This window comes from Apis laboriosa, unplaced genomic scaffold, assembly GCF_014066325.1.
Source record: "Apis laboriosa isolate Shangri-la unplaced genomic scaffold, ASM1406632v1 scaffold17_cov146, whole genome shotgun sequence".
Taxonomy (NCBI): domain Eukaryota; kingdom Metazoa; phylum Arthropoda; class Insecta; order Hymenoptera; family Apidae; genus Apis; species Apis laboriosa.
The window spans coordinates 777,543-793,009 of record NW_025222181.1 but is presented as its reverse complement, the minus strand read 5'-3'; the positions used below and the strand labels follow the sequence as shown (position 1 = coordinate 793,009).

Sequence of the window (15,467 nt, the reverse complement as noted above, 5' to 3'; positions counted from 1 at the left end):
AAATTATATTCTTTCAGATTAAAAAAATTATAAATAAATAAAATCGATAATATTATTCTATTTTAAACAATAACACTTGATTTTTAAATGAATGTAAAAAAAAGATTTGCACAATTCATTCAATAAATTTCTGATGTAATGTCGATACTGTTTACTAGTTTTGTTCGTGTATGCGTACGAGTAACGGTTCTACCAATGACCGCAGACAGGATTTCTTTCTTCGCATTTTCTTTTGACATCACTTACAGAATTCAATTTTGGTAGTTTCAAATACTTGATTATATCAAGTTAAATATGAACAAGAAATAAATTATTCAATATGTTTCATTTATTTAATTACCAGGTATTAGTAATGATTATTTACACAGTTTTCTTTTGAAAAATATATTGAGCAAACGACAATATTTATTATCCATCTCGTAGTAATTATTATTATTTCTAATAAGCATGCCTCTAGGCTCCATTTCGCATACATTGCCCTCTATGAATTTTTCTTTCTTATTTCTTCATAGTTTTATCTTTTTCTTTGTTTCTTCTTCTTTTGATGTTTTGCTTCCTTGTTGGGGTAACATGATGATACGGAATGAAACTCCAGGTCACATAACGTGTTCTTCTTTTCAGGGTTTCCCAATTCTTCGAATTCTCCAGTGATTAAATGTATCCATTACTGATTTTATCAAGAAACATTGACTGTTTTAAATATAAATCACAATCATCGGACACCATAAGAGTAATTGAATTTGTAAAATTATTTTTCGCTATATTTATATTTTATTATTTATTAGTTTCAAACTTTCGATTTAGATTTCTATTTACATAGCTGGTACTAATCTTAAAATAAATACAATTATCGGCAACTTTTTTTTTATTCAAGATATTCAGAGGTCATAAACTTTTGATATAATGCTCCGTATCAATTTTTCCAACTTTTTGATTTTATTCATAAACAATAAAGAAGCACAATTTGGAATGTATTGATTTTCAAAAAAAAAGATGATATTTCTCAAAGTACAAGTCTATTTGTCGAAGAAAGATTCTTGAAGGTTGGGAAACGCTGCCATTATTCTCCGTAAGGTAATAGTCTTTTTCTTTTTGCCTTCGTCTTGGCGTAGCACGGTGCTGGCGTTGTTCTACTCGGGCCCAGGGCTGTACGATGAGAGGTAGCGCATCGTGAAGGGGAAAAAGCGCTTAGGTAGGGGAAGTTCCATGGTATATACTCGGCTACCGACGTGCTGCTATCTTCGATGAAAGAAATTTAATGAATGACAATGATCGTCGAATTAATAAGCATATATATATATATATATATATATATATATATCAAATTAATGTTTTTTCTTTATTCTTTTTTTATAGGATAACATATATTATTTGAATTGTAACTTAAATTTATTATATATCATACAATTTCTTTTCTCTATATTGTGTTTGATTGACATAACGGTTTGACAAATACATATATGTATTCGAAATCACGAACAATCTTTCTTATTTAACAGCAGCAAACAATCTTTTTTTTTTTCGACATTAAACAAGTACATATGTATTATTGAAATTTATCTTATGATCATTGTAAAAGAGAACCAAAATAATTTAAAAAATATTATCTTCTTCTTGTTGTTAATATAGCACAAGATGAACAAAATTAGAACTTTAATGCTCGTTAGTGACGAAAAACTAAAAGGTTCGCGGCTAATCGCGCTTAATCGCGCGTCATTTGATCTAATTGAGATCGTGGAAGCTCAGGGATTTGGCCCTGACATCTATTACTACTACTACTATTACCATTACTTTCGTATCTTCTGCCAAAGAAGGCCGATGCCGCACGGAACTGCAACTGCACTCGGGAGCGCAGTCATGAGTCGGCACTGGTTTCCTTGTGGTGGAACTCGGTGCAAGTAATGTTTTATTGTGTGCGTGTATACCCTCGGGCAAACCAGACGCGCATTCGTCTTCCCACGAACCCTTCGCTATTCGTACGAGTCTCGTTACTCGTTCCGGGATCAGGAAACACTCCTATTAAGGCCGTTTTATACGGTCGCGAGAAACCGTGCTCTATACATAAGTTGTCAACGCAACTTCCATAGATTTTAGTCTATACAATACGAATAGTTCTATATCTTTTTTTTATCACTGCAAACGTATTGTATTATTATGAAAAATTTTTTTTCTTTTTCTAATCGAATGATAGACAATAATGATATTATACATAAAATTTAATAATAATTTTCTAAATTTAATAATTTTTTTTCTATGCTAAAAAATTAAAAGTAAATAATTAAAAATTTTTTAATTAATACTTTACTAAGATTTATTAAATTAACTTTATTTTAAATGAAATGAAATATAAAAGATAAAACAAAAAACAGTGCAAAGTGAACGAAGGATAATAATTGATTGTCAGTTTAAAGTAGAATCCACCAACTCGCAGCAATACTGACGTAATTATAACGTTTAAAGCTACCGAATGATTACTGAACTTTGTGAAATATATTTCATAACTGAAAAATTTACATCGGCAAAATTTCTCTCCGTTATTGTCGATACAAAATCCTTTCTTTTCCTCAATCATCAATTTTTCAAATTAATCCAAGAGAAGAGTAGGTCTTATTTAATCTAGACATTGTCTGAAATGTAGAATATTCTAAAATCATATTTTAAAATTCTCAGCAATTTTAATAATTTACATTGAAACTTTTGTGATGAGCGATTTAGGCTTTGCTTCATCATTTATTCATTTTTAAAAAAAGTTCAAAGACTAATGAAAAGTTTCGTATAATGAATTGTGTTTGATAGAATATTATGCTAAAAAAATATGGAAAGATAAAATTGAAAAATTTCGAAATTTAAATTTTTATATTTGTTACTTTTTTATTATTATTACTTTTATTTGTTACTTTCTTAAAAAAAAAATATATTTATTAGCCAAATGGTTGAATCTATCGATTAATTTCTTTTATTTAAAGTTTTTTTTTAAAATTATTATTACTTTTATAAATGATAAAATTTTGTTCTCTTTTTACAATTTTTGCACACAAAATCATTTTCTGCCTATTTATACCATTTGTCCTTATATAATAAAGGGCAAATAATTTTTTACATAAATAATTTGTTATCAACCTTTTTAACCATCGATATCCAGCTTAAGCATTACAGTCTGTTAATCTTTCATTATCACCATTCGCTTTTATTTATTTTGTATATTACGCAATCGATGGGTAAATCTATTCTTCAGATGAAAATTTACATCATTTTGTTAATATAAATTGAAGATATGTATTCATGTCTCGCGTGAACTTACGCTGACCGTTACGCGGCCAATGGCCGAATGAATTTGTCATCCAAAGGAATCTTTCTACACGATGAAGAGGAAGGAGCGAAAAGGAACTCGAGCTCGTCCTTTATGTTTCTCGAATAGGCGGTCGATTCTCGCGGTGAATCGAACGTCGTTGCTTCGAGAGAATATATCCGATATCTTTGGAATGGGACATAGGTCCGAACAACGCGGCGGACATTGGCTGTACCTGTCTCCACGCATCGAAGTTTGCCTGCTCACCTGCATTCCATTAACTCTGGTCTGAGAGGGATCTTTACTTTATATATTCAGGACAACGTCGATGGATCATATAAATATCCTATTTGATATATATCCATATATATATTTGGTAGAATAACTTTACCTGATATTACTATCAATTAATTGAATCAAGTAAAGAAAATATAATATTGATTATATTATTAGTGTTAAGTTTATTTAATATTATTTAAAAATAGTTCATCTCTTTCAGAATTAATATATTTCATTTATTACGATATATATAGATTTATTCAAAGTATACTTTTTTAAAAATTTTTATTCCGAGACATAACCTCTTTGGTAGGAAAATTAATATGATCTTATTTAACGAATGAGGGCGCAGATGCTACCGAATTAATAGAATCAGTAACGTACATAGAGAGCGGAAAAAAAATTCAAATAGTGATTCAAAACAAAATAAAAGTAATGCTCTCTCAAGTACTATTTCATTTTCTCGATTTGTCTAAAATTCATTCGGAACTCATAATATACGTGCTACGTACGAAACGTTAATTACCACTCAACAACTATGCTTCCTTTTAATTAGGAAATCTTTTTTTGTAGCATGGAAAAAGTTAATTGATTAGTCACGTGTCACAGCAATTTTCTATTTTGATACAATGGATAAAATATTGTAAAGTTTTTTCTATTGTTATAAATTTATTCAAATTATATTTTATAATTAATGCAATTACGCAGAATACTTTGATTTGTATTATGAATATTTTTAATGGTTATGTTGCTTCGACAAAATGACAAAATTTAATTATTATTTTCATACAGGTTTATTGAAGGGAATTAAAATGAGTCTGAATAGTAGCAACATCTTTTTCATATTAATATACAATCGGAATCACTATTTAATTTTCTTTTTCTTTTTTGATTTTATTATGAATTCAAAATAAATAATATAAATATTAATTATATTTTAATTTATTTCGATATTTATTCATGAAAAAATTTTCTAACATAATTGAATTCTAATCTAAATTCTTTTATATTTTTAAATTGATCGTTAAATTGATCACTAAATTTTATACAATATATTTATGATTCTAATAAATATACAATCGATAATTTATTATTATTCAGAATCTCCAGAATTTCATAAAAAATCAGGAATTGTTATTAGTTTGATGCGTTTCAACCAATTAATATGGCTATTTCTGTGAACTATTTTATAATGTGTTTTGCAACATCTTTGAGTTCGTCTCTATTACTCAATTTGATCCGAATTAACTGCTCAAAAGTAAAAACGTATCTCCGTTTGATGCAAATTTTGACACATATACATATATATGTTTGGTAAGAGGAATAAAGAATAGGCGTGGAGAGACATGAAGTGTAGTGAGAAGCCAAGTTGAGTCGAAATGGGCAGCGTATAGCTGCATTCCTGCGAGGTGAAGGGGCCATGCGAGGACCCTGGCGGGTAGCCGGGCCTGTAGGGCCCCAATGCGTTCGAGAACACGTCGGCCCTATGGCATGCAGCCGTCCGGGGTCATGGGAAGTTAAGTATATTGCTCCGCCACTTCAGAAGTAAACTTAGCAAACTGATGCAATGGATTAATTGGATCATGCGTTAGGATGTGAATGCATTTTAAAATGAAACTTTTAAAAGTTGAGAATATATCTTGCAAGTAGATATTACTTTGAAAGTAACTATCCAATACTATTAATAATGATTGTTCGATAACTTTCACTAATCATAGTGTCTGCTTATGAACAATATCATTAAAAGCAACTGTGAATAGTTTTAGTCTCAAATATATACTTGCATATAACTATTATATTATATTTAAAAATATATTTCTTTATAAAAAGTAAATATAAAAATATATAAAGATATATATAAAGATATATTCTGTTTAACTTTGTTTCATTTTTTTTTGTTTTTTATTTTTATAATCTACAGAAAAATCAATAGTTTCTCAGAATGAATATTTATGTGTATTTAAATCAAATTATCTGTTTAACGTCATGAATTTAAAAAATTTTCTATTTTTTTTTCTAAAAATCAAAAATTAAATACACACATATACATATATGTACATATATCTATGTTAGACTGATATTCAAATTAAAAATATGATTACCATGAAGATTATCTTCGACAATTTTTTTATGACTTTTTTGTTTTGCTCAGTTATGCGATATTTTGTATGTTGCAGGAAATTGGGCTTAGACCTGGTACCCCGTCAAGGTGCCCATATGGTGGATCCGGATACGATGTCAGTCGTTGAACTATATCACGTGGTAATTAGAACGAAATAAAATTTGAACAATAATTGATTATCATAAATGTGTAAAAAATACGAGATCTCGTGCGCATCAATATTCTTGAGCCAATACGAACAGTTGACTGCGTCAAGAGAAAAAAGGGAAAAATAGTAGATGAGTCGTTTGAAGAGAAGCTTGATATGTTGAAAAAGAGAAAAAAGTAGAGGGCTCTTGAGTGCCCATACTTCTTCGCTATACATATATCGCTACAGTTCATTGAAATTCTAGCTGGAGTGCTGACCATTTCAAATACCCCGCAAGAATTGAAATGAAGTCAGCTTCAGGATATATTCAGCGCACGCGCTATTGATATAAAATTTAAAAAATAATGTTTTTTAATCCAATCGAAATTCCTATATTTTTCATTTAAATATTGATCGTTAAGTTTTATATATTCTTTAATTTTATTCTAATTCTAAAATTTTTTTTTAATTTAAATAATACTTATTAACTTACATAATAAAATTTCTTTTTATATTGAATCTTTTTCTTTATTTTTAATTTGAATTTAATTTTAATTATTTTTAATTTCTTTATTTTTAATAGTATATATATATATATATATATATATATAAGTTGAATGAAATATTCTGTATTTGAAATACTATTTTTCCATAATATTATTTCAAAAAAAATTTTATTTGCAAAATCTTCTGTCAATCCAAAAAATAAAATCCATGTCCAAGAGATAAAAATCTCTATTTTATTCACTTCAGCAATTTATTTTTTCACAATTTTGAATATTATTACGAATCATAACGACGTTTATCGATTTCCAGCACGTTCAAAGCGCGGAAAATTCGCAAGGAGCATCAGGAAGAGGAACTCTTAGGCGGAAGGAGCACAAGAAAGTCTTAACCCATCACCTTTACTTCTGCATGAGAGATTTCGGCCACTCGATCGGCGAGGACACGGAGGTTTACTTCTCCTTGTACGACGCGAAACGTAGCCACTATCTGAGCGAACGTTTCTTGGTTCGAATTTCGAAGGAGGGATTTTCAAGTTTCATCGAGAAGATACACAGTAATTGTACAATTTTCACAGATCTCGGTAACGCCGATCTTAGCAGGGATCTTTACATGGTTGCGCATGTGATGCGATGTGGAAGAATGCTGTATTCGGATTCTGGCAAAAACAAAGCGGGAACAGCGACTTACAGGAGACCTCATGGAGTCGCGGTGCTTTCCCTGGCCGAAGCCACCCAGGATCACTCGGAGGAACTCGAGATGACGTTCAAGGTAAACTGCTGCCGAATTGATTAACAATTAAATTGCTTTTGATATACAATTATGTACAATTATGTACAACGGAATTAAATATATATATATATATATATATATATATATATATAGGAGAAAAATTTATTTGTTCTATTTTATGATTATTAATAATTTCTTTTAATCAATTTTTTAATGTTCAAAATTAACTTCCATTGATCAATCACATTTTTTTAATTTGAGTACGAATTTTATAATTAGTTATTTTATAATTAGTTATATTTTACAAATTAGAGTTACAAATTAGAATATAAATTTTTTTTTATTCGTAATTTTTAATAATATTTTTAGCCAATTTTTTTTGCAAAGATAATCCGAGCCAACAATTTAAGTAATATTATTTTAGGTATATCAAGGAGAAGAGAAAGATTTTCATCAATTGCACGAGCAGATTATCCGCAATAACAAGTGTTCCCTGCTTCCGGGCCAGCCTAATTATGGCATAGTAATTTCTCTACGCGTTTTACATGGAGAACTGTCTCAAGTCCGGGAAGAGAATCCTTTACTCTTCAAAAATATTTGTTTAACGAAAAAGCTTGGATTTTCCGATGTGATCATGCCTGGTGATGTAAGGAATGATTTGTACCTGAAATTGGAACGCGGTGAATTCGAACGAGGTGGAAAATCTACTGGGAAAAACATTGAGGTATAGTCGATATTATGGCTCAAATTATAATTGAGTAAAAATTTTTATATGTATATTTTTATATAAATCTTGTATACATCATATTCTTAAATGCGCTTTTTACAGTACTATCAATTCCTCAAAATTTAAACTCCAGATTTTAAAGCATATGTCTCTAAAAACTTAATAATAAACAGGATATTTTAAATAAAAGGTATATATCAATGAATGTCTAATCAATAGGTGACGATTTTGGTGTTGGATGCTGATGGACAACCATTGGAAGATTGTTTATTTGGTGCAGCTGGAATGGAGGGTAGTTCTGAATATCAAAGTTTAGTTATATACCATCACAATAGTCCATCGTGGGCCGAGACGGTTCGATTGGCAATACCTATAGACAAATTCTACGGGAGTCATGTTCGATTTGAATTCCGTCATTGTTCCAGTAAGTCGTTGGACATCTTCTTTAAAACGTCTTTAACATAATAAAATATTGATATTTTGATTGACAGCACGCGAGAAAAACGACAAGAAATTATTCTCCTTTGCCTTCGTGCGACTTATGGAACCTGGGGGAGCTACTCTTCAGGATGGCCCTCATGAATTATATATTTATAAATGCGAGGATCGTTCGAAATTGGATTCGTTGAGTTATCTTTCCTTACCAAGCAGTGGTCGAGAACCAAACGCAATAGGTAATAATTTTCTTACAAATTTTCAAAGTTACAAGAATCTTTTCTTTTTAAAAATTAAAAAAGGAGATAGGGATTTTATTTTTTTTTTATATTTTGATCTAGGAAGTTTTAGAATTGCTATAAATAAAAAATTAAACGAATAATTTTAAAAAATTCTCTATGAAAAATATTATATAGAAATAAATATAAATCTTAAAAAAAATTTATAAATTTTGTATTAATCAAATTAAATTTCAATTCAATTAAAAGTTATTAAAATACTTACATTCATACATATGTAAGTTAAAAGCAAAGTTATAAAATGTAAAATGTTTGTATTTAAAGAACCACAATAGCAATTAAGAATTAATGAATGACAATGACGATTATGATAGAACATTGTAATCTTCATTTTATTCAACTATCATTGTTAAAGATCTCACTACTATTATATACAAATCAAAACCTTGATATTTCATATTTCTATTCTATCTCATGTTCTAATCATCCTTTTTATCTCCCATTTGTTTTTCAGGTTCACCATCGTTCTCTAGATCTCCAAAAGAAGTTGTATTCGTGACCACGTTGCTTTGCAGCACGAAACTAACGCAAAATGTCGATCTCCTAAGCTTGTTACAATGGAAAGCACATCCGGAACGAATATCAGAAGCACTCGGTCGCGTTCTTCGGTTAGACGGCGAGGAATTGGTCAAATTTTTACAAGATATATTGGACGCCCTCTTTTCCATGTTTCACACAGAAGATGGTAACTCCACGGCCCATTCGGGTTTAGTCTTCCAAGTGCTTGTCTCTATCTTCAGTCTCCTCGAAGATTCCAAATTCGAGCATTTCAAACCTGTGATGGATGCGTACATTTCCGGCCATTTTGCGGCCGCTCTTGTATACAAGGGTCTTTTGAGTAGCGTGCAACATTGCGCCGATTGGGTGACAGCAGCCGAGAAACAGGAGCCTATAATCAAATGTTTTCGTTCCTTGGAATATATCTTCAAATTTATCATTCAGAGTCGTCTATTGTTCGCTAGAGCAACTGCTGGCCAATACGAGGACAGTTTCAAGCGAGATCTCTATTGTGTATTTGCCGCATTGAATAAGATGTTGGGAATACCGTACGATATGGTGCTCCACTCTCAAATAGCTCTACTGTACTCGATCTCAGCGGTGTTTGAGCAACTAGTCGCCGTGCTACCAGTCCTCGAGGTAGCTAAACTTACTTGTACGATGCTCGACTCGGTACCGAGAGAACCGCCAGCGCAACTTACTCAGGCCAAATTGACAGCTATAAAAAATCTCACCACCTCTTCCTTGTTTCGCGAGGACAATGAGAGCAGAAATCTGCTATTAGTTACCATGTGCAGACATTTGAGGATTCATTTAGTTAGACGAGAAGAACTCCGCTCCTGTACTGAAATCCTTGGCGAAATTCTCAGCTTTTTGTATAAAAGGGGACAAGATTCGAATAAGGTCAATAATTGTATCCAACACGATGTTGAAACATTGTGTCTTTCTGTTCTGGATGTATTGATACAGACCATTCTGATTGTCATAAATAGCAGTGGCCCCGTGTTGGGTTGTCTAGTGGCTTGCTTGATAGGATTGCTTCAGCTTTTAGACGAATATCACTATGTACGACTTTGGGAGGAATTGGCTCATGCTGGTGAAAGGAAACCTCTGAAGGATTTCCTTCTTAGAGTTTTTCTGGTTCTCCGCGATCTCGTTAGGCAAGAAGTGTTCCCGCCTGATTGGCTGGTGATCAGAATGCAAGCGAACAATGTTATCCTAAAATCTTTGAAAGAGCTTGCTCAACCTCTAGCCTTTCGTTTTGTAGATGATTGCTTCGATGCCCAACTCTGGTCCACATACTTTAATCTAGCTGTAGCCTATCTCACGCAGCCATCTCTGCAACTTGAACAATTTTCTGAAGTAAAACGTGAAAAGATCATTGAAAAGTATGGGGATATGAGAGTGTTGATGGGCTTTCAAATATTATCCATGTGGTCCAATTTGCATGATCATAAGTTAGAGTTCATTCCTGGTATGGTGGGTCCTTTCTTGGAAGTCACTTTGGTTCCTGAAAGCGAATTAAGGAAAGCCACTTTGCATATATTTTTTGACATGATGGAATGTGAACAACGAGCTCGTGGTAGCTTCAGATCCGTGGAATCGGAATTAATAGATAAACTAGATATCTTGATCAGTGAGAACAAAGGTGATGACGAGTACAGGCAATTATTTAACACAATGTGAGTATTAATTTAGTTTTTTGTTTTAATACTTTTCATGAAAAAATTCGTTTGAATTTAATTCATTAGGTTGGTGGAAAAATTATGTCGGTTTTTGGTTCTTAAAAAGTAAAATAAATGATATATTAATATATTATTATATTTGTAATGAATTTTATCAAAATATTCTTCTCTTGTTCGAATATAGAAATCATTATAAATAATGTAATAGTATAATATATAATTAATCTTATATCCAATTGCTACAATTTGTATTGTTTTTTTAAATTATTGAAATTCATAAATAAAAAAAAATTATTAATAAAATATATTTATAATAAATTTATACTTTTAAATGTTTTCAAAAATGAGATATGGATTATAATTAATTTATTTTTGCATTTATAAAATTGACATTATTTTTTCACCAACTCAATAATAGTTAATTATATGCACTAATAATTTGAATTGCTATTCATTGAAAATTTTAATTTGTAATTTATATGCTGCATTAGGGAGCATCTTAGTGCTGTGTAAGTGCAATAAATTGATAGTGAAATTATGCGCATTCTCATATGTACACGAATAGAAGTTCAAATATTATTCTATTTTTGCCGACAGATTATTAGACAGAGTTCAGTCAGAAGATCCGGCCTGGAAGGATAGCGGAACTGCTTTTATTACGTCAATTACGCGTTTATTGGAAAGACTGTTAGATTATAGAAGCGTAATTCAAGGTGACGAAAATCGCGATAAACGTATGTCCTGTACTGTTAATTTATTGGTAAGTAAAAATATTGATTAATCAAAATATAAAATATATGTTTACACTTCTGTCTTCATATTACATATCTTTCACAAAAAAATATTTTATATATAAAAAGTAAAATTCTTTTTCATGAATCTTATATATAAATAAACTTACTGAATAATAAATAATTTTCCCATTATCTCAATGAGCAATAAATTTTTATTAATAATAATTTTTTTTCTTACAGAATTTTTACAAGAACGAATTTAATCGAAAGGAGATGTATTTGCGCTATATTTATAAGCTTCACGACCTGCATTTAGCAGCTGAAAATTATACCGAAGCCGGATTTACAATGAAGCTATACGCCGATCAGCTTGGTTGGAGTTCTACAATTCTGCCTCCGGATCATTCGCATCCTCAACAACCAGAATGGCAGAGAAAAGAGGTTCTTTATCACAAAATAATTCATTATTTAGATCGAGGCAAATGTTGGGAAAAAGGTATCCCACTGTGTAAAGAATTGGCGATACTATATGAAACTAGATTATATGATTACGCGAAATTGAGTCACGTACTGAAATTGCAAGCAAAATTCCTGGACAATATATTGACGCAACTTCGACCTGAACCAGAATATTTTAGAGTAGGCTTCTATGGTCTGAGTTTTCCTCTTTTTGTTAGAGTAAGTAATCACGATTAAGACACAATTTAGACATATGATATAATAAAAATGTAATTCACTTGTTATAATTTTATAGAATAAGCTATTCATCTATCGCGGTCTAGAATACGAGAGAATAGGAGCATTCACACAACGACTGCAGACTGAATTTCCAAGCGCACAAATATTAATGAAAAACTCCCCGCCTGACGAGAGTATTTTAAGTTCTGAGGGACAATGTAAGTTTAATTATTATATTTAATTTATACATTAATTATTATATTTTTTTGATTTGATGTTAATCATATCGTAAATCTTCGAATATAATGATTCAGATATACAAATTTGCAACGTGAAACCAATCCCTGAAGAAAGTAGTCTAGCCTGTCGAGGAGCGGAAGTACCAGAACGAGTGGTCGCATTCTATCTAGTGAACGATGTTCGAAAATTCATTTTTGACCGACCGCTTCATAGGGGGCCGGTCGATCGAGAAAACGAGTTTAAATCTCTATGGATCGAAAGAACCACGCTGACTACCGAGGCAAAGTTACCAGGTATACTTAGATGGTTCGAAGTGATCGAAAAGAGATCTGAATTGTTGGCGCCTGTACAATATGCTTGCGAGACTATGCTGAGCGTAGAGAGAGAATTGAGGAGACTTGTCGCACAATACACTGCCGAACCTCATCGAAACATTAATCCGTTTAGTATGCGTCTTCAAGGCATTATCGATGCTAACGTAATGGGTGGCATTACCAAGTACCAAGAAGCCTTTCTTACTCCTGAATTCGCTAGACAAAATCCGGAAATGGTGCCGCACGTAAATAGATTGAAAGGTTTGATTCTTGATCAGATGAGCGTTTTGGAAGCTGGATTAAATTTACATGGGCAAATCGCGCCAGCGGGTGTGCAACCGCTACACAAAAGATTGCACGAGAGATTTACGCAGCTAAAACAAAATCTTGGTCCTTTGGCTAGGCAACGAACGATTCATCAGGATAGCATTGTCAAGTAATTCTTCATGATGCTTTTTTTTCTTGCAAATAAATCATGAATTTTCTTATTTATATTCAATTCTTTTAGCTCACCGTTACCTCCGTTACCTATTAACGAGAAGCAACGACCAGTTACGTTGGAAACGGCTGGCTGTCGAACTTCACATGCAGACAGTGATGGTTTACCCGAAGACGAAGGTTTTTACACAAAAGTAGATGGTGGACCGCCTCCTATACCACAACGAGAAGTACGACCACGTTCTGTAGGTTATGGCACAACTCCACCTCGACCTACGCATCAAAGATCTTTGAGCAAGCCGTTAAGCCCAAAATTACCATTGAGACATTCTTTGCCAACGCCGACCGATGGCGTGGATCAGACTGGTTTAAGAACTTCATGGAGTGAACCTGGTCCCGAACCAGCTCCGCCTTTGCCACCAAGAGGTTGCAGTAAGTTTTATTTAGAGAAAGTAAATATATAATATTTACTATAATAGTTCTTATGATGCCATTGTATTAGTAAGTATTATTTTAAATTGATGAATTATACAGATATCACAATACAAATATTAAATATATAATATATAAATTATTTATAATACAGATGTTGAAAATCTTGTTTGATGAATGTACAATTGTATAATATAATAAGAATGTTTTAATTTGACACGTTGTCTGGATAAATTCGTAATTAGTCCACGATTACGTGTAATTTAATTATTTAATTGTTGATTATTTAATTCAATAATTCCAAAACTTTATTAAAATATATAAATATTTTTATGTCTTTTTGTGTTGTGTGTAACAATTATTGAAATATTTGAAATAATTGAAATTTTCACATTTTAGCTCCCGACAAGAGAGATTCAAATATGAATACCATGGTACCACCCGCACCACCAAAACGTTTAGCATATAAATGTAATACAGAATGGAGTACGGATGATGATTCGGAAGCGCAGAATGAACCGAACGATCTTCGCGATAGCGGCATATCAACTGCTAGTTTATTAGATTTTCAATCGCATTTAAGTAACTTAAACAATCTCGGTTACGAGGATTTTGAACCACGGACAAGGTGCAACGATATCATGAATATTTCACCACCATCCGTAATAAATGCATTGAATGTTTCTACGGCAAATTTTGCTAGCGGTATGTTCCAAGGATCGCATTCTTTGCCAGGTCAAGAGGTAATTATTTTTATTGCTCAAGAGATAAAGTTTCTATTGTATCTTTATTCTTATCGATTTATTGCTATTATTTTTAGGTTAGTCCACCACCGATACCACCGAAGGCACATCAAGATACTCCTTCGGCCCCATCAACTTTGGAAAGAGTGTCAAATCGCTCACAGTCTCATACTCATTCGGAAAATTATTCAGTACCAAAACTTCAAACATTATCTATGGCAACTGATACTGAAAGCACTGTGTAGCAATGATGATGAATCTCCTAGTCTTAGTGGTTAATTGTGATGTGCGTGTGCCACAGTCGAGCAAATCCGATTGTAGAATCGCATACATACCATGTATTAGCGAAACTTTGATAACTCGCACGATTATTGGCAAACACGTAACTAAGAATTCAAACTAATTGGATTTGCACAGCAAAGTCTCTGACATTTGCACATCATTATATACATACATATAACGTTATTATGCATAAGAAAATCCTGTAATAATCGAAATGAAATCTTTTAATGCGTAACTCGACATGGATTACACCAACCTGTGTATAACGTACCTTAGTAAAAACATAGTATCGAAACGCTGAGAACGACCAAGACTCATCGGCAATTATTCGTGACAAACTGTATTCGAATTTAATTATGTAGAAGTTGTCTGGTAGCGCTCAGCGTTCACATGATACAGTATTGACTTTATGTTAAAGACGACGATCTTCCGAATATTAATCTAACTATATTTTGTAATTTATTTATATTTTCAATGAGAATAAAGGTAATTTTTATCAATGATATTGATGCAAATGTGCGAATACCATAATATTGAAACAACTGAAGAAAAATGAATAATAAACAGGATAGAGAATTCTCAATTGCTAGATGAAGGATATATATAAATTATGTATTTTGTCACATTTTTTTCATATAAATATATACAAAACTATGAAAATTGCGCCGCAAAGTTGTACGCTTCTTCCATGGCATGTATAAAATATAATATGTAAATTTCTTTAAAAAAAAAGAATGAAAAAGAAAGGAAATAGAACCTAAATATATAAAATGGAATTGGAATGTATACATTGCACAATACTGAGTTTAGAAATTAAGGTACTAGAAAAGTAATATTTATAATTACATGAATAATGGAAATGAACTAGAGATCATTTGTCTTCCGACTATCCGATATCACTGATCAATA

General features: G+C 31.7%; 1 protein-coding gene across 4 annotated transcripts in view; it reads left to right on the top strand.

Moving 5' to 3' along the window:
• Window positions 1–15,422, top strand: part of LOC122711698 (dedicator of cytokinesis protein 3) — a 51,417-nt gene extending 35,995 nt beyond the window's left edge. For 3 of the 4 annotated variants that reach the window (XM_043930706.1, XM_043930709.1, XM_043930708.1), the window contains 14 exons: window positions 5,746–5,830; window positions 6,634–7,092; window positions 7,478–7,777; window positions 8,000–8,204; window positions 8,272–8,454; window positions 8,969–10,694; window positions 11,189–11,206; window positions 11,295–11,457; window positions 11,672–12,109; window positions 12,186–12,327; window positions 12,424–13,099; window positions 13,172–13,533; window positions 13,933–14,276; window positions 14,354–15,422. In XM_043930706.1, the coding sequence (XP_043786641.1) occupies window positions 5,746–5,830; window positions 6,634–7,092; window positions 7,478–7,777; window positions 8,000–8,204; window positions 8,272–8,454; window positions 8,969–10,694; window positions 11,189–11,206; window positions 11,295–11,457; window positions 11,672–12,109; window positions 12,186–12,327; window positions 12,424–13,099; window positions 13,172–13,533; window positions 13,933–14,276; window positions 14,354–14,521 (5,269 nt within the window). In that variant the 3' untranslated portion in view covers window positions 14,522–15,422. The remainder of the gene's footprint in view (window positions 1–5,745; window positions 5,831–6,633; window positions 7,093–7,477; window positions 7,778–7,999; window positions 8,205–8,271; window positions 8,455–8,968; window positions 10,695–11,188; window positions 11,207–11,294; window positions 11,458–11,671; window positions 12,110–12,185; window positions 12,328–12,423; window positions 13,100–13,171; window positions 13,534–13,932; window positions 14,277–14,353) is intronic. The other variant, XM_043930707.1, reaches the window with a different exon arrangement.
• Window positions 15,423–15,467: the final 45 nt, after the last annotated feature.